General features: G+C 35.5%; 1 protein-coding gene and 1 pseudogene across 2 annotated transcripts in view; both read left to right on the top strand.

Moving 5' to 3' along the window:
* The first annotated feature begins 1122 nt into the window (after positions 1-1122).
* Positions 1123-18619, top strand: part of LOC111633789 (ubiquitin carboxyl-terminal hydrolase 38-like) — a 32714-nt gene continuing 15217 nt past the window's right edge. The window contains exons 1-2 of one of the 2 annotated variants that reach the window (XM_023378456.1): positions 1123-1277; positions 17723-17929. In XM_023378456.1, the coding sequence (XP_023234224.1) occupies positions 17738-17929 (192 nt within the window). In that variant the 5' untranslated portion in view covers positions 1123-1277; positions 17723-17737. Of the gene's footprint in view, positions 1278-1300; positions 1433-17722; positions 17930-18619 lie in introns of those variants that run through there. The other variant, XM_023378520.1, reaches the window with a different exon arrangement.
* Positions 9282-11045, top strand: LOC111633936 (annotated as a pseudogene).

Raw genomic sequence — 18619 nt, 5'->3', positions numbered from 1 at the left:
AAATCTCCGTAGCGTGTTGCCAGGCGGCAGAAAGCATATATATAATTATAATAAAGTTACAATAAATTAAGTTAATATATAATTATATATATGGTACCTAATTTATATATAATTAATATATAATTATATATACAGTACCTAATTTATATATAATACTGTACAGACGATAGTTAAACTCAACTTACCCGCCTAAACTCTCCGTAGCGTGGCGCTACACGGCGGAAAATAGTTCGGCTGCTCGTCCGCGATGACGAGTTGGCGATGACGTTTTACCGCGTTTTACGCGTCCCTTTTAGCGTCTTTGTACGAATACTGAGGCAATTTTTCCGCCGCGTCATAGGAATCTACGTTATTGGAACCCGCGTTATAGGGGGGTCTACTGTAGTCAGGAGCGAATTTCATTCTCTCTATCCGATTTTATCAATTTTGGGTACGTTCAGACACGTGGTAAAGGAGAACAGAAGTTCAAGGTCAGAGAGTCCACCTTCTGCAGAACGACTGTGAGGTCCAGACCGAGTCCGATCCCGTTATTAATCGTCAAATCAATGTAATATCTATGAAAATATATCAAATAGCTTTATGTTTCTTAATCGTAGCGTACCGAAGACATGTTCGAAACGTGACAAAGATCACGCGCACGAGCGTCGTCGATCGCCGCCCAAAAAATCCAACTTCTTGGATCTGAAAAACGTCGAACAGACCGCTTAGTTTCCATCCAAAGGTGTAACGTTGAGTCGATGACCGGGCCAAGATCGAACGTCGCCTCCTATCAGTTTGCGCCGGCCTTTACATCTTTTCACTGGTGACACAGCCTTCAATACAGGAAAATTCGTCAAATAGGAACCCGAATATTATTAGTTGGTAGTAGAAGCCACAGAGGGGCTTCTCGTAATAAGACCCATTGAAATACTGTACTTTCATTTCTAAAGGAAAGCTAAAATAAATACGATAAATTTTTGTTTGTTCGATCTATTTTTACATTCGTAAAATAAACAAATGTTAAAATTCCAGATACGTTTCGATTTGTATCTTAAATTAACACAAAATTTCACCCGGAAATTAATTTAAATTAATTAAATTCGAACTTGTAAAAATTTAAGACGACGTATTTAATTGGTTAAAAAAAAATCAAACGTGAGATAGCATTTTGGTGGAATCGAAAAGCGCCCTCTGCAAATTGTTTTCGTCACGTTTTCGAATTTCTAAACTACGATCGTAAGAGTTATGTGAGTGTTAAATATGGAAAAATCATTTCCTTTGCTGATCTAAATCCCAAGGTGATATATTTAAGCTTTGATTATTATTATTTAAATGCTGTCTGACAAAACTATAGCTTACGTCGGCTGTAACTCCTATGTATTCTAACCTAATTTTCATATGTAACATACATAATATTCTGTGCACTAAATCTTGTCAATATCCTGATTTGGAAGTATGTTATTTTCCTTTTTATTATAATATCCTGATAAGGAAATATGTTCTTCCCTTTCTAGAACAAAATCTAAAGTATTTTGTTCTAGAATTTGAAATTGAAAACCTATTTTCTGTTGTTTATGATTTAAAATTTTTAAGTGTAGTTAAAGGGGATGTTATCTGGTAAAGCAGCTTTACCGGGCAATGCTTCTTGTGTATTCATTTATAAATATTATAATTTTCTGTGTATGAGCGTGTGCCGGTTTCTTTAATATGCGTATTAACGGGATCGACTTCTTTGTATGTAAATTTGTGTAAGAAAATGGGCCGACGTGGTCTCGTTTGGTGCGGAGCGAAACGTGGAAAACGGTGCGTTTGGCCTGCGCGGAAATAAACGTTATTTTCCCTATTGGTTTTGATTCGCTTAAATAGTATGATTTTATGGTGGATTTAATTTCTGTCTTATATCGGAGATCGTCCTTGCTGTGATTTGAGGTGAATAGAAACGCCTCTGTCTAAATGATTATGTAACTCTCGTAATGTTAATGATGTGACCTCATAAGTTTTGTTAAAAAATCGGTCTTATCCTCCTTAACAGCGTTAGGTGATATATGAAGTAATCAAATTTTTTTTGCCCTTTATTTGCTTTTTACCCCACCCATGAGGTGAAAGGAAATAGTAACTTAAAAATTCTGTTTGCTGCTATTTTTACAAACAACTAGAGTGGTGAAAGGAAACTTTTTTTAGTCTGTATTAACTTAGGTACTTAGGTTGCATTTATTCAGATGAGAGAAATGCAAGAGGAAAAAGAAAAACAGGAGGAGAGGGAAAAACCAAGCAAAACAGGATCGTGTGCCTACAGGAATTTCCTTCCTAGTTGCATTCATGCAAAGGTGGAGAGGAAAAGTCTAATGAATTTTACAACAAAATAAAGTTAAAGAAAAATAAAATGAAAAATAAACAAAACAACTCTATTAACATTTTTTTCCTTTTATTTATGCTCATCCTGTGTTATTTTGCAGCTTCTCGGGCCATTTTCTTCACATTCGACAGATTGCTGGTGAGCTCTGTTATCACTGTTTTATTATTGTTGCACAGAAGTGAGGCAGGCTGCTGGGCTAGTGTGCATGCACTAACACAGGAGAGAAGAGAAAGTTCAACACATTGAACTTTTAAAGGAGTTAAAACTGGTACATTTTTTGTACATTACACACAAAAACTCAATTTCTCTCTTCTGCATAAACTACATTGCAAGTGTGAATTCTGATCCCAAATGTTTTCTTTTGCCCATTTTCCCTCTTCTTGCATCTGCATAAGCACAGTCTTAAGCCTTATATTCATTACAGAACTTACACAGAAGGAGAAACAAGCTTTTACAAAAAAATTGATCAAGTGGCTTGGATAATCCAAAAACCTGATTAAATAGATAAAATCGAAAGACCTTTTAAAAAATACCAAAGTCAATGAAGTCATCAGTAAACTCTTTATCATTTTGAAGTAAGATAAAGAGCTGATAATGGGGGCAAAGAGTTTCGTAACAAAATCCCATACATGATGTAAGGGATTTTTGAAAACCTTACTGTAGTCTTCTGTAGAAGAACACAGCATAATTGTCCTCATCAATTTGACAGACTTTGGCAACATAGTCTGCTGGCTTCCTTTTTCTTTCCATACACCACAGAGAAGTTTAAGAGAATTGTTCTCTCTGAAACAAATTAAGACCAATATAGAAACATAAAGCTTTAAATTTAAATCGCTGATTGAAAAAAGTTGAAAAAATGAATATAAACATCCCATTTTTGTTGTGTTTTTATGTATCTCACAAATTCAAAATCATTACATCACAAAAAGATCAATGATTTTAAAAAAGCTTTTGAAATATGAACTGTTTCAATGAAAACCTAATGAAATGATATGAAGATAATATTCAAACACAATTTTTTAATAAAGTGAATCTTATAATATGACACTTGTCAACAAAATTTGCACTTATCCAACCACCTAATGTGCAAACAAGACTGGCATCTAGAACAGTGTGCCAGTCTAACAAAACATAATGTCCTTTGAAAAATAATGTCCAAAACAATGGCATTGAGAAATTTCTGATTTATTTGTTAGTTTCTTTGTCAGGTACAAACAAAATTTTTTTTAAGTTTTATTTCTAGTAATTGAGCAAAATAATCAAAAGGGATTATGATTGACACTTGGTGAGATGTTCTAATCCAAAATTTATCTTTTATCTCGTTTGATTAGGTCAAATACACCTAAAAATTAGTTCTGTCTTTTTAAATTATCTTAATTGCCCTCAACAGAAACTTGAAAATCTGTGTATTGGGTGTTCTAGATAAGTAATAGACCCCAAAAAAATAAACCAAATTTTTGACTGCATTTGCATTCAAACGTTTTCTCGGATGTGTCAATACTTGTTTGACAAGCAGTGGATATGTAAAGCATGATGAATTACAGCAAAAAATGTCAAACTATTGGAGTATGTAGGAATTTGCCTTCAGAATCAGGACTGTGGAGTTGTTGGTAAAACTGGGCTGACTCATATATCTAATAAAAGTAAATTGTAGTATAAATAATACGTATAAAATTTCTTATTTCACAGATAATTTGATTAACCTACTTTTCAGGTTATATTTTATATTCAAATAATACTTTAATCTTGAAAAAGAAGAACTAATAGAGAAAGTCACAAACAGTCAATAAGCTTTAATCTTACTGAGTGTTTGTAATTTATTTAATAAATAAAACCACAATGACTTAACTGTAACCTTTACTCTTATAAGTATAGACAAACTTTAACAAGTTAGGGTTCTAAAAAGTAGGCTAATGATTTAAGCTGAGTGATGATTGTACACATTGTGTTGCCTTGTACAAATTGTTTCATTTATCATGGATGGGCAATGTGTGATATTCAGTTGTTGCTTTAAAAGTTTTAAAAAGATTCATTAACAATCTGTTCTCCCTAATTATATAGACTGGTCCTGCTACTCTGCATTAAAATCCATTAAAATATTTGATATTTTTATTCCACTCTCCAATTTTATATTACTCACGGATTTCAATGTTAAACCAGTGATATTACGATTTCGTATATCCCATCTTTAAGGGGATGTAGAAAAAAACGTGTACAATTCTTGTATAATGTTAAAAAAATTAACTATTACTTCGACATCATCATTTACAACTAAATTTAATGAATGAGAGAGATGCACGAGGTGCAGAAAAAGCTCTAGAATTTATTTTCCTTAAATTTATGATTTACCATAAGTATCCGTTGTCATAAAAATTTGTCTTTCCACTTTTTTTTCCGAGACTACAAATATTTGAGTACAAAGTAAACGGTTTCGACTTATTTCTACTTAAAAAGTAGTTAAATAATTAAGCGATTAGGGAATTGGGGACATAAACAAAACCCTGATGAAAGAGCCGGAATATTACTTAAACAAAAGCTTAACCGAACCAATCTATAGCCGAGTACAGTGGGGACTGATTTCTTCGAAATACTGTATTAGATGTAATAAAGACAGAAATTTTTCCAGTTCGACGAGAGTGACCGAAAAGTTGTAAATTTTGGAAATTTCCGTGGACAACACCTGGTCCTAAAACGAATTAGTTAGAAAACAAAAGACGGACAATCTATTAAGTTTAACATATTTAGATTTTTACAGCTATGGTGAGAAACGTTTAAAATCTACAACAGCCCTGTCGCGTCCTTTGAGATATACTAATGATGCGACAAAAGAGGTATTTGCATTGACCGGTATCGGCACCCTGGGGATTTGGCAGTCCGCGTGTATGCACACTCTGCAACCGTTTTCGATTCCATCCATTAGCCACTTGTAGGGAGCTATTTGACTAAGTGCATTGTTTTAAGATTTAAAAAGTAAAGAATATTTTATATTTTTATGTATGTTTCTTTACAAAGCTATATTTAATTATAATTTTCTTTAAAAGTATATTCATACAATTGAAGAATATTTTGTACCAGGTATGTACCGGTACATCCACCACACATTTTATTTCACCAAGTAAGTTTTTATTATTTTATTTTTAATTGTAGCCCTTATATCATGGTTAGCGATTCGGAATGTAATTGTGATATTAAAAATGCATTTAGAGAAGTCCACGGTTTTTTACTGGCTTATTGAATAAACAATATGAATGGACCCTAGACCATCACTGACGCGCAATTGACTGATTGCCCCTGGATGTCGGCTTCGTACAGAAACACAGCTTCCCTATCATCAAATGTCACAGCATGCCACTGCATGCCACTGCAATGGAGTCATAGTTATTGTATAGAGTGACTTTACAACCCTGATCAGAATTCAGGAACAATACATCATTGCTTGTGATGTATCATTAAATAAGTACACAAGTATATTAATGGCATAAGCATTTCAAAGGACATATATCAACAGAATACTCTCATCCAAGTAGACTATCTTCAACAAGAAATTAAGGAATGATTTCCTGAGTTTTGCAAACAGCTCAATAGAGACTATAGATAATCAATAGGTCATCTGGCCAACAATTTGGAAATTTTGCATAGCTATTTACAAGCCATTGTTCACAATGATTTGAAAATGCCTTTATTCTCAGTTCTCTTGAGGAAGTTAACAGATGAGCAACGTGAAAAACATCAGTGATGAAACCTGATGTTTTTCAAAAAATTCACAGAGCAAATGTGCTTCAATGTCATGAAAATTAGCATCCATGCCAAAGTAGAAAAGTTTTGTCTTAACATATCCAGAGAAAGATATTATTTTTGGCTTTCTTGATATGAAAGCTTGATATATTAAAAGTTTGTTTCCAATGGTAGAGCAATTAACAAGGAATCCTACATTGACATTCTCTGTCACCTCTGATGCAATAAGACAAAAACAGCCTCATCTCTAGCAAACAAAAAGCTGGGTTCTCTATTAAGACAATGTTTTGGTGCATTGCATTCTCCTAGTTAGTGAATCCATAAAACACCATCTCACTGGACCTTTCTCCATGCACTTTTGTGTCTTCACCAAATATTAGTTCTACTGAAGGTCAGATTCACGTCACATCACTAGAAGAGGTGAAAAGTGTTTCAACGATTGCAGTTATGGTGGTACTGCAGAATATATTGCAAGGCTGTTTTAATAAATGCCAAGATTAGTAAAGGTTTAGCAGGTACAGAAGATGCTTATTTTGAATGTAGTCTTTTGTAAATCCTTGCACTATTAACATTATTGAAAGTTCAATTTTATATTTGATTCTATCACATGTATAAGGTCTACGGAAAGTTCTGTCTGTTTCTAGAATACAACAAAATAATAAATTTTTCATACCTTGAATAAACTTTATTGAATAATATAATTTCCATCATTATTTATGACTTCTTGCCAGCGTGATGGCAATTTGTATATCCCATTTTTAAAAAAATGCCTTATCCCTAGAGGCAAAAAATTGAACCAGTGTTTCATTTCTAGGACAGAAACAAGTGATAATCAGAGGGTGCTAGGTCTGGGGAGTATGTTAGATGTGACAGAATTCCCCAGCCTGAGAGTTTCTGAAGAGTCCCCAAAGCAGTATGTGGCCTGGCATTATCATGAAGCAGTATGATGTCCTTCCTATTGAACATGGTTGGACTCTTTTCTTGGAGTGCTGTTTTTAAATTATCCAATTGCTGACAGTACCTCTCCGAATTTAGCTTTTCGTTCGGTTTTAACAGCTCAAAATGTATCGGTCCTCAAATGTCCCACCATATACACAACTTTCTCTTATTCAGGCTCAACTTTGGTTTAGAGGTGGAGGGGGCAGGTTTTCTGGATTCACAATATGCCCTTTTCCTTACAATGTTTTCTTAGGTAATCCACTTTTCATCCCCAGTTATCATCTGGTCAAAGAAGGGTTCAATTTTGTTCCATGCAATCAGAGATGTGCATATGATGACTCTTATCATTCAAATTCTTCTCACTTAACTCATGTGGCACCCATCTCGAATATTTCCACACCAATCCTAGTTTCCGAATATGATCCAAAATGGTTTGTTGAGCTGAATCAAGCCTTTCCACAATCTCTGATGTTGTCAGAAAAGGATTTTGCTGTAACATGATCTTAACAGTATTGTAGTTGATCAAAGATGGTTGCCCAGAGCGTGGCATATCAGAAAGGTCGAAATCATCTATTTGAAATTTTCAAACCATCTTCTGCATGTTCTATCAGAAACTGTACCTTCACCAAACACTTCCAATAAATTTCTACATGCTTCTGTAGCATTTCTTCCTTGTTGGAATTTGTACAAAATACAGTGACGTAAATGACCTTTATCAGTAGCCATATGTATACAATCGCGTCTCACTTAATACTAACATGAATCATCTTCGTTTTAGTTCATTTGCTAGGTCAGTATGTATATATTCAGTAATAAAAAGAGAGAGCCAAATATGCGTCAAATGAATATGCGCATACTTGTTGAAACTTGTTGTAACCGGAACATTCGTTCATTCATTCATTAGTTTAATTGTACGTTTAAAACAAGGTACAAAGTCTTGCCCCGTAGTGAGTATTACAGGAGCATATCCGTTAAATAGTTCCACCGAGTTACAGTATGCACTAATGAACAAAGCAAAGTAAAAAGAAAATAATAATAATAATAATAAAAACACAAAGGCAATAAAAGACCCAAACAAAATATGCAGCAGCTTGCTGCAGCAAATAACAGATTACTTGTCTGCAGGAATATTTTCACAAAAGACGGTTGCAGTAAATGCAATAATTCTGACAAAGTGTTTAACAGCATTTATCCTGTGCAGAAAATTTGTAAGACAAAGATCCATGTAACCGGAACAGACAGAACTTTTCAGTAGACCCAATATATACAGTAAACAGTTTCATTTCATTTTGCTAGAGTATATCATATATTGACCAGGTGCCTTATATAATATATATATAAGCATTATTTTGATTGTATATTTTGTCATAAAAGCATTTTTATTTCCCATTTTTAAAAAGTAAAATATTGTTATAGCATATCGTTTTAAATTTTCATTTAATTTTAATGAATACACTAAAAAGCATTGAAGAAAGCAAGTTTCAGATGATTTATAAAATGTCATTCTTAGAACCAAGTGTTAAAAGCAAATGAAGCATTCCTTTGTTCTTACTGTTCATGCAGCATTACAGAAATGACGTAAAACTCTTAAGAGAATTGTTGATATCTGGCAAAAGTAAAATCTTGGCTTGTTTATTTTAAGTTCTATTTTTAAAGTTAAACTCTTGTCGAATTGTTCTATTTTTGAAAAACTTGTAAAGTTGAAAGAACAGAACATTTGAAACAATGACATCTTCCACACACTATTAATGTAGCCAAATAAATGAACTAAAATATTGTTATTTAACTTTTGAAAATTCTTCACTATTTTTCCATAAATTCATCACAATTGTATTTAAATTATTACGTAAAAAAACTACAAATTTTAAGTTAAAAATGCTTAATATTGCAAAAAATATGTCACACTGAAAAAAGAGCAGCAAAATTGACAATAAATGGAAAATAAATAGTCCAAAAAAATTCATTCAAAATATCTATTTTAGTAAAAGTTTAATAGAGAAAATAAAAATGTTTGAATAATTAATTTCATCAAAAAATTTTTTAAAATATTGCAGATATTAAGAAGGATGATACCTTTGCATCTTTTTAATCTTCAAATTTATATAATTTTTGGAAAAGATTTTCCTTTATGGTCATTCACGGAAGACAAATTGGGGTTGTAGTGAAGGTCCCTAGTGGAGAAGGTGCTGTGGAACAACCAGGAATCTGAAGTCTATACACAAAATCACCAACTCACTTCTTAATTTTTAAATTTCTAACTTCAACTCTAGCTTTGAATCTTTCATAAAAGCTCAATATGTTTTAATAATTGTAAAGTCACTGAAGTTTTTAAATGGTATCATATCACATTTCATCATGTGAATTGTCAGGCTACTGTACTTTTTTAGACCTATAACTGTTTGTTTACATTGGAGATGGAGTCAGTACATTGTTACTGATTTCGAAATTTCTTCTGACTCCAACTCTACAGCCCTGAGAACAACAATAAAAATACTAATGTATTCTGGTAGAATGAATTTTCATGGAGTCATCTTAATTTTGCGTTAGCACCGTTACTGTAAAGACTCCATTTCAATGTATCTAAATGCAATGCCATGACAGGTGGATGTATGTCTGTTTTATTCTAAAATAAAAAATGTCAAGCATATTTGAGAGAGGCCAGTTAGGAAACTCAGTTTTTATGGGTGGCCCTATTTATACTTCATTTACTTTTGATATTATTTTTTATCAAAAATTTATTAAATTTCCTAAAATAATGAACATTTTGGAAGAAACTTGTCGATTCCCTATCAATAGTGTTAGTGTGTGGCGCCCGTCGGCTACGGGCCGATTCTGGCGATAGAGGGCGCAAGAAAAATAAACGTGAACTTTGAACTGGTCACTCACTTCCGACCAACAGCCACTGGATACGGACGCTACTAAAACGACTTAAAAATCTTCGATCGATGTCGGGCCGTAATATTGTACATTACTGTATATATATGTATATATTGTCAAATAAAGAAAGGGATACAAAAAATCGACTGGACGTATTCTCTACAACATCGGACGATTAGCATAGAGTTTAGAACACCAAAACTGGTGAGCCGAACAAAGAAGACACGTGCCCCGCAAGGACAATCCATCTCCATCGTACAGCCACTAGATCAGAAAAACGAAACTTAATTATTTCCTGTAATTTAAGAAGGTCAGTAACAATTTTATATCTTTATTTTGGAAAATTTCGTCAACCGATATAATGGAGTCAGCCGGCGTTCCGCAAATCTCTCGAGTGGCAGTCAAGCCACCTCCATTTTGGAAAAACAATCCCACTCTCTGGTTTGCCCAACTCGAAGCTCAGTTCGCCATCGCTAACGTTTCCGCCGACATAACCAAATATTACTACGTTATTTCAACAATAGAATCGGACATCTTAGAATCGGTACACGACCTAGTGACCAAGCCACCTGAAAACAACAAGTATGACACTATAAAAAAAAGGCTGATCGACATATATTCGGAAAGCCAAACGTCCAAGTTACGAACACTTTTACAAGGACTTGAATTGGGCGACCAGCGCCCGTCACACTTATTAACTAAGATGCGTGACCTCGCCAATGGTCATTTCAGTGAAGACTTATTAAAATCGCTGTGGCTTCGAAGACTACCAGGAAATATCCAAGCTATTCTGGCAGCATCGAATGAAAGTCTGCCACAACTCGCCACAATGGCTGATAAAATACACGAACTTACCATCATTAACCACACGCCAATCAGCCAACAGGAACAATTCTCTATTAGCAATCCAATCGAGAAACAAATACAGGAATTAACATTGCAAGTAAATGAACTCGCTACTCTGGTACGAGCACCAAGATACCAACATCGCCCAAGATACAACTTCTGAAATCGCCAGGACTCGCACGGACGAAGTCCATCCCGTGAGCGACGACGTTACAAAGAACCAGAAGGTGGCTTATGTTTTTATCACACTAACTTTGGTGCAAATGCAAAAAAATGCACCCCACCCTGTTCATTCCAAAGATCGGGAAACTAGACAGGCAGCTCCCTGTGGCCACAGAGAGCAAATGCCAAGTCAATAGAATCTTTATGGCCGACCCTTCATCCAAACTTCACTTTCTGGTCGACACAGGAGCAGACGTATCAGTCATACCCAAAAAATTCGCAGCTCAACCTGTCCATCCAGGAAAACTCACCCTTTATGCAGCAAATGGCACTCAAATTTCAACATACGGAACCAGACTACTCACGATAAATTTAAATCTTCGTCGAACCTTTAGCTGGCCCTTTATCATCGCCGATGTTGCTCAACCCATCCTGGGCGTCGATTTTTTGAAACATTTCAACCTACTCGTCGACGTAAAACATAATTGCCTGATTGATGCCACAACTAAGCTTACATCCAAAGGGATGACAACGAAGAAACTACCAGCCTCCACCAGCATCACAGTCGTGTCTGGCGACTCACCATACCACAAACTTTTGGCCCAGTTTCCTAATATCACTAATCCATCACGATTGGACAAACCAAAACAAAAGGCTCAGGTTTACCACCACATAGAAACACAGGGTCCACCTGTGTTTAGCAAACCACGTCGTCTACCTCCAGACACCCTTCTCGCCGCTCGCAAAGAGTTTGAGTTCATGATGGCACAGGGAATCATCCAGCCATCAAAGAGTGCATGGGCCAGTCCCTTACACATGGTAAAAAAACCAAATGGAGACTGGCGGCCATGCGGGGACTATCGCCGCTTAAACGCAATTACCCACCCCGATAGATACCCTGTGCCACACATACAAGACTGTATGCAATTATTAAATGGGAAGACAATATTTTCCACCCTAGATCTAGCAAGAGCCTACCATCAAATACCAGTCAATCCAGCGGACGTACCTAAGACTGCCATAACTACGCCGTTCGGATTATACGAGTATCTATTCATGCCATTTGGACTGCGGAATGCTGGACAGACCTTTCAACGATTTATCCACCAAGTTCTACGTGGACTTAACTTCTGTGTCCCATATTTTGATGACGTCCTGGTTGCATCTGTAGACAAGGACGAACATCTACAACACCTCCGTCAAGTTTTCACACGACTGCAAGAACACGGACTTACCCTGAACCCATCGAAATGCATCCTTGGTCAGACCTCAGTACCTTTCCTCGGATGCCTAATCACTCCCACTGGCATACAACCTTCACCTAAGAAAGTTCAAACCATTAAAAATTTTCCACGACCACGAATAATTGCCGAACTACAACGTTTCTTGGCAATGTTAAATTTTTACCGTCGGTTTCTCCCAAATGCTGCAGCTATCCAAGCACCTCTGTACGATATTTTGAAAGGTAGCAGAAAGAACGACAAACGCACTATCCAGTGGACCGAAGAGATGACAACCGCATTCAACAAGTGCAAATCCGACTTGGAAAAAGCAGCCATGCTTGCATTTCAACCGAGTAATAGCAAACTTTCCTTGATGGTTGACGCATCGGACCTTGCCATTGGATCTGTTCTGCAATGCCATACTGACCAAGGCCCACGTCCGCTTGCCTTCTTCTCTCGTAAGCTGTCCGATGCAGAACGAAAATACAGCACTTATGACAGAGAGCTTCTAGGTATATATTCATCCATCAAACACTTTAGGCATCACCTCGAGGGAAGACATTTCACTATTCTAACTGACCATCGACCACTGACCTTTGCCCTCAATAAAAAATCTACATCCTGTTCTCCTCGACAACTTCGACAACTTGATTTCATCGCGCAATTCAGCACTGACATCAGACATATTAATGGAGCCGACAATACTGTAGCTGACACTCTCTCTCGAATCAACAACATCCAACTACCTTCTTCCTTAGACTTCACCGCAATAGCACAGGAACAAAACAACGATGAAGAGCTTAAAAAACTACAATCTACCCAACAATCTTCCTTACAGCTACAACCTCTCACTCTCAATTCCAAACTACAAATCATGTGTGATACGTCAAATAATAGAATACGACCATATATTCCGATTAACTTTCGCCGTGAAGTCTTCAATTCCGTCCACAATCTCTCCCACCCAGGCACTCGTGCAACCCGGAAACTAATTCAGGAACGCTTTGTATGGCCAGCCATGCTCAAAGATACCAATCAATGGTGCAGAACATGCATAACTTGTCAGCGGAATAAAATCAACCGCCACATTCGAAGCCCACTGCAACAGTTCGACCACGTACACATGGACATCGTGGGACCACTTCCACCTTCAGAAGAATTCGTGTACCTTCTTACGTGTGTCGACCGATTTACACGCTGGCCGGAAGCCACACCAATCCCGGACATAACGGCAGAAACGGTAGCAAAAACATTCATATCAACCTGGGTAGCTCGATTCGGAGTTCCTTCCATCATAACAACTGACCAGGGGCGACAGTTTCAGTCCCAACTCTTTATGTCACTCACTGCCCTCCTTGGAATCAAACGAATCCGCACAACCCCCTATCACCCATCATCAAATGGGCTGGTAGAGCGTTTTCACCGCACACTCAAACAAGCCCTACGATGCAGTGACAACAACCGCTGGACAGAAAGTCTCCCTACAGTTCTGCTCGGGCTCCGTTCCACGTTTAAACCCGACGTTGGGGGCACTTGCTCGGAAATGGTATATGGAACCACTCTACGTTTACCTGCCGACTTCATACAACCAACAAATAATAACTCCCTTGAGCCACCCATCTTTCTTCAGCGCCTCCGCAATATTATGAACAATTTTTCTCCAGTCCAAACGTCCGCACACGACAAAATTATCACCTTTCTACATCCCTCAATTATGGAATGCTCCCACGTATTCGTTAGAAACGATTCTGTAAAAAAACCCCTACAAGCTCCCTACGATGGCCCTTACCAAGTCCTTACACGATCCAATAAACATTTCACCGTACTAATAAAAGGCAGAGAAGCTGTCATCAGCATAGATCGACTCAAACCAGCATTCATCGATACAACTGCAAACGATACATCCACTCCACCGGTCAACAACACAAGCAATCCTGTCACACCGACGCAAGCACCAACCACCACGACCCGGTCAGGACGTCACGTCCGATTCAACCCCCGGTACCTCTGATCCCTATATCGTTGTCACTGGGGGGGAGCACTGTGGCGCCCGTCGGCTACGGGCCGATTCTGGCGATAGAGGGCGCAAGAAAAATAAACGTGAACTTTGAACTGGTCACTCACTCCCGACCAACAGCCACTGGATACGGACGCTACCAAAACGACTTAAAATCTTCGATCGATGTCGGGCCGTAATATTGTACATTACTGTATATATATATATATTGTCAAATAAAGAAAGGGATACAAAAAATCGACTGGACGTTTGACTGGACCTCAATGCTGCACATTACACAACAGATACAATTTCTATGCTATAAAAATATTGAGTGGAGTCAGTTATATCAGCAAAGAGAACACCATTTTATATAAAACATTTTATCTTTTATGTTAATTATTTCACTATAACACCACAAATACAGTAGTCCAACATTTAATTGAACAAGAAATATACACTGACACACATTTTCAATCCTAATCGGATCTTCTTTGGGTCAAAATGTTCTCGTGGAACACTTATAAAAACAAGATACAAAATTTAAACTTGTAAAAGTGTAGAAAATTTTACAAAGGACAATATTAATATAATTTTACATTAGGATGATAATATCCTTTGTATAATTTTCTACACTTACATGTATATACATATATGTATATGTAAGGTAAAGGGTTCTATAGTGTTCAACATCCTAGAAAAATATCAATAAATGTACATTTAGTTACTAAGACCATTTTTATCATCCTCTCCCAACACAATCTCACCAATCTCCATCCATTTAAGCCTAAGTAATACCAGGCAAATACAATTATTCTTCACATCTTTAAAAAAATACTGTACAAAGTACAACCAGTGCCGAGCACACACATCTAGTTGATCGTAAAACACTCATTATAATCTGTATATGTAATTGTATATATAAAATTTTTATATATATATATATACAGTAGACCCCCCTATAATGTGGTAGATACGTTCCACTTTATAAGAATTTTGCATTGTAGGAATCCTTAAATACATGAGCCAATCACAGCCCGGCACGTGTGCAGTTTATGGACTACGGCTGTTTGAAAGGTTTTCTTCCATAAAATTAATTGATTCTAGACTAATTTGACTTAACATTTCCAAAACACGTATAATTTTTTGGGAAGAATCTGTATAAACTATGCTATAAACAAAAAATTGTAGATTACTTACCGAGTGTGCACCGTTCAATGACGCCATTGCTTAAGCTTGTTTTCGTCGCGGAGCGGCGCATCGAACGGTGGGCACGTTTTCTGATAAGTTATTTTTCTGCAAAAAATTCACTGAACTTTGGCAACATCATTAATAGAAATAATTTTTATGGCCGTTGAATAAGAAATGTTTTTTCACAAGAAATGTATAAAATTACAGTACTGTATTAGACTTACAGTAACTAATTTATATACTGTACAGACGATAGTAAACTCAACTTACCCGCCTAAACTCTTCATAGCGTGTAAGTAGTTTGCCTGCTCATCCACTATTGGTCCAGATTCAACCAATCCTGTTGCGACACGAGTCGGCGATGATGTTTTACAGCAATGACAGTCTCTTTTAGCATCTTTATATGAATACAGTCGCAATTTTTTTGCCGTGATATACGAATCTGCATTATATGAACCCACATTATAGGGGGATTGACTATATATATAATAATTTTAAGAGGGAGACTCAATCTGTGTTTAATGATTAAAATTGGTTTGTCATATATATTACTGCTGTACTACCATCCAATGCCATTTGAAAGTTTCTCTCTTCATTAAATATAGTGATAAGATAATTTTTAAGACAAAAAGTTATTCTTGAGAAGTAAAAATAAATATAGATATCTATGTTCACTCTTACAGCTGTTTTTCATCTCTGTTTGCAAATGTATTTTTAAAGAATGTTTTAAAGGGTTTCTTTTAAATGGAATTTTTATCATTTAAACAACAGAAAAGTACGATGGTAAGCAGGATAGTTTACAGCAAGGATGGGCAACCTTTTTCTATGTAAGGGCCACATTTCAAAACTTTTAAACTGATGCAGGCCTCAAACAAGAGAAAAGAGAAAAAAAAAATGCTGGTAAATCACAATTATTTATTCATATATAATTATAAATTAGCATAGGGCTACTTAATTTAGCTTCTGGAACTGATGTAAATGTAACATATTGGAAATATTTGGTTAAATATTGGTCACTGCTAGATTTAAATTAGTTTTGATGTGTCTGTTAGTTGGTTTCTTGTTTTAATTTTTAGTAGATTCATTGCAGAAAAATTATTCACATAAATAAGTTGTAAAAAATAACATTTGAACTTTTGATGCATACTTCCTTAAGCTGGGAAATTGATACATTTATTCATATTTTATGTGACACGGGCCACAAAAAATATTAATGCAGGTTGCATGCGGCCCGAGGGCCATGGGTTGCCCATCCCTGATTTACAGTATCATAGAAAGGCTGGAAATTGTAAGACAGTTGCTAGATGTCTAGGAAATGGGTGAAAGAGAATTAAAGTGACAGATAACAAAAAAGAGTCATTGGAAAGAGATGCAATTTGAAAAGTTATACAGCCACTAAGAAAACTTAAGAAAGTCGTTAAAAATTTAACTAGTTCAACAAAATGTCTTTTGGAAGAGAAATTCAGCCATGAAATATACAAAAAAAATCTCAAATTGCAAAGAATTCTGCTGCAAAAAATGTGTGAAGGTGATTTGATCCACAAGTAAAATTTAAACACTATGCAAAATTTTCTCAGAAAATGTTGATTTGGGTAACAATCAGTCCAAAAGGAAGATGTCAAGTATTAATAGCACCCTTTCATCTTTGCATCAACAAAGAAGTATACGTGAAGAAGTGTAGGAAGAAGGGGCTGATCTCATTCCTCAATAAACACCACTCAGATAGCCTGTATATCTTTTGACTGGACCTCAATGCTGCACATTACACAACAGATACAATTTCTATGCTATAGAAATATTGAGTGGAGTCAGTTATATCAGCAAAGAGAACAACATTGCAAATACTCAGCTACATCCAATTGAATAATCCTGGTATCATATTAAACAGAGAGTGTACAAAAATGGATGGTCTACTGAAAATTAAGTGGAACTGAAACAGCACGTCAACTCCAAACTCTGCCAAGTTAATTCAGAGCAATTTTGAACTCTAATGGCTGGCATTGAGTCTAACATTAGAAGAACTGCTTGCTTCTGATCAGATTCCATAATTTAGAGACAGGAGAAACTAATTTTGTTACTTTTGTGTTCCCAGATAATCATATTCTAAAAATAAAGGAGTTTGATTTTTGTGAAAATTTTTTGTTTACACACCCTTAACTTTTTATAATTTACAATTATTATAAAATTATTATCCATTAGTATTTAACATCATAACAAAGTATGCACAAATCAGTGAAAGTTTTATATCTGTTTTCAAACTCTTCATAAATATCTGTAGTAAAGTAGATTGTATTAATAAATAAATGAAGTATGAAGTAATAATATGAAGTAAAATAAATGTCTAACATAAATTATTAAAATTGAAATCTCTAATACTTTATACAAATATCTTGAGCATATTTTTATATTTAATTTTAGGTTTGTATGTAAAAAATGGACAAGCTGTTTAAAGGAATTGTCAAGTCGAATAATCCCCAAGTATTAAAGCAGCAGCTCATAGAATGTTTATTGATTCGCACATGTCATCAGAGTATTCCTCCAAGAGATTGTTTTCACTTATTGAAGTATGCCTGGGAAACTGCCCTTTATGGTGAAACAGAATTTATCAGAAATTGTGGATTGAAGGTAAGTGTAATAGCCTATTTAACAAGTTATGTTTCCAAAAAATGTTTGCAAGTAGAAGATGGTGCAAATTTTAGAATCGTAAGAATCACCCTTTTCATGCTACAAAATCACATTCTACCATGTGATTTTATGTTCCTGTAGTACAGCTTTCCTTTATAGATGCCTACACTTAAATATTTAATGTTATTAAAAGTCTTTCTGGTGTTAGTATAATTTAAATTTTCTGATACCTGATGGTCTGGGCCTCTTAATTGGGGCAGAAGTACAGAAAGATAATTATAATTTCCAGAATAGTTTATGGAATGGTCACAGATGGTGACAATATCATCTGTATGTGGCATGCATTCACTTGGATTGACTCTGATGCATTTATTTGTGATTGTATTTTGTTTGACTTTCAGGGACAGTTAGGATTAAGAGATGAAAAAGATGCGTCATTGGTATCAAGCATAAATACTAGTCTGTATTTAATAAATGCTTGATTCAAGTTCATGCAAGTGAGTGAGTGAATTAATGCATGAGGTCAATATAGCTTTATAGCATAACAAGAATTATTTTGAATTATTATGTATATTAAATTTTATTGTCAGAAATTTAAATATTCAATACATTACATTTTTAACTAATACAATAAAGTAAAAATAATATATTAATGAGGAAAAAATAAGTAAGTTGTACTATATTTTTTTT

Source organism: Centruroides sculpturatus, unplaced genomic scaffold, assembly GCF_000671375.1.
Source record: "Centruroides sculpturatus isolate CEXI.00-Female unplaced genomic scaffold, Cexi_2.0 scaffold91, whole genome shotgun sequence".
Lineage (NCBI taxonomy): Eukaryota > Metazoa > Arthropoda > Arachnida > Scorpiones > Buthidae > Centruroides > Centruroides sculpturatus.
Note: the sequence above shows the minus strand (reverse complement) of the source record. Positions and strands in the feature narration are given on the sequence as shown.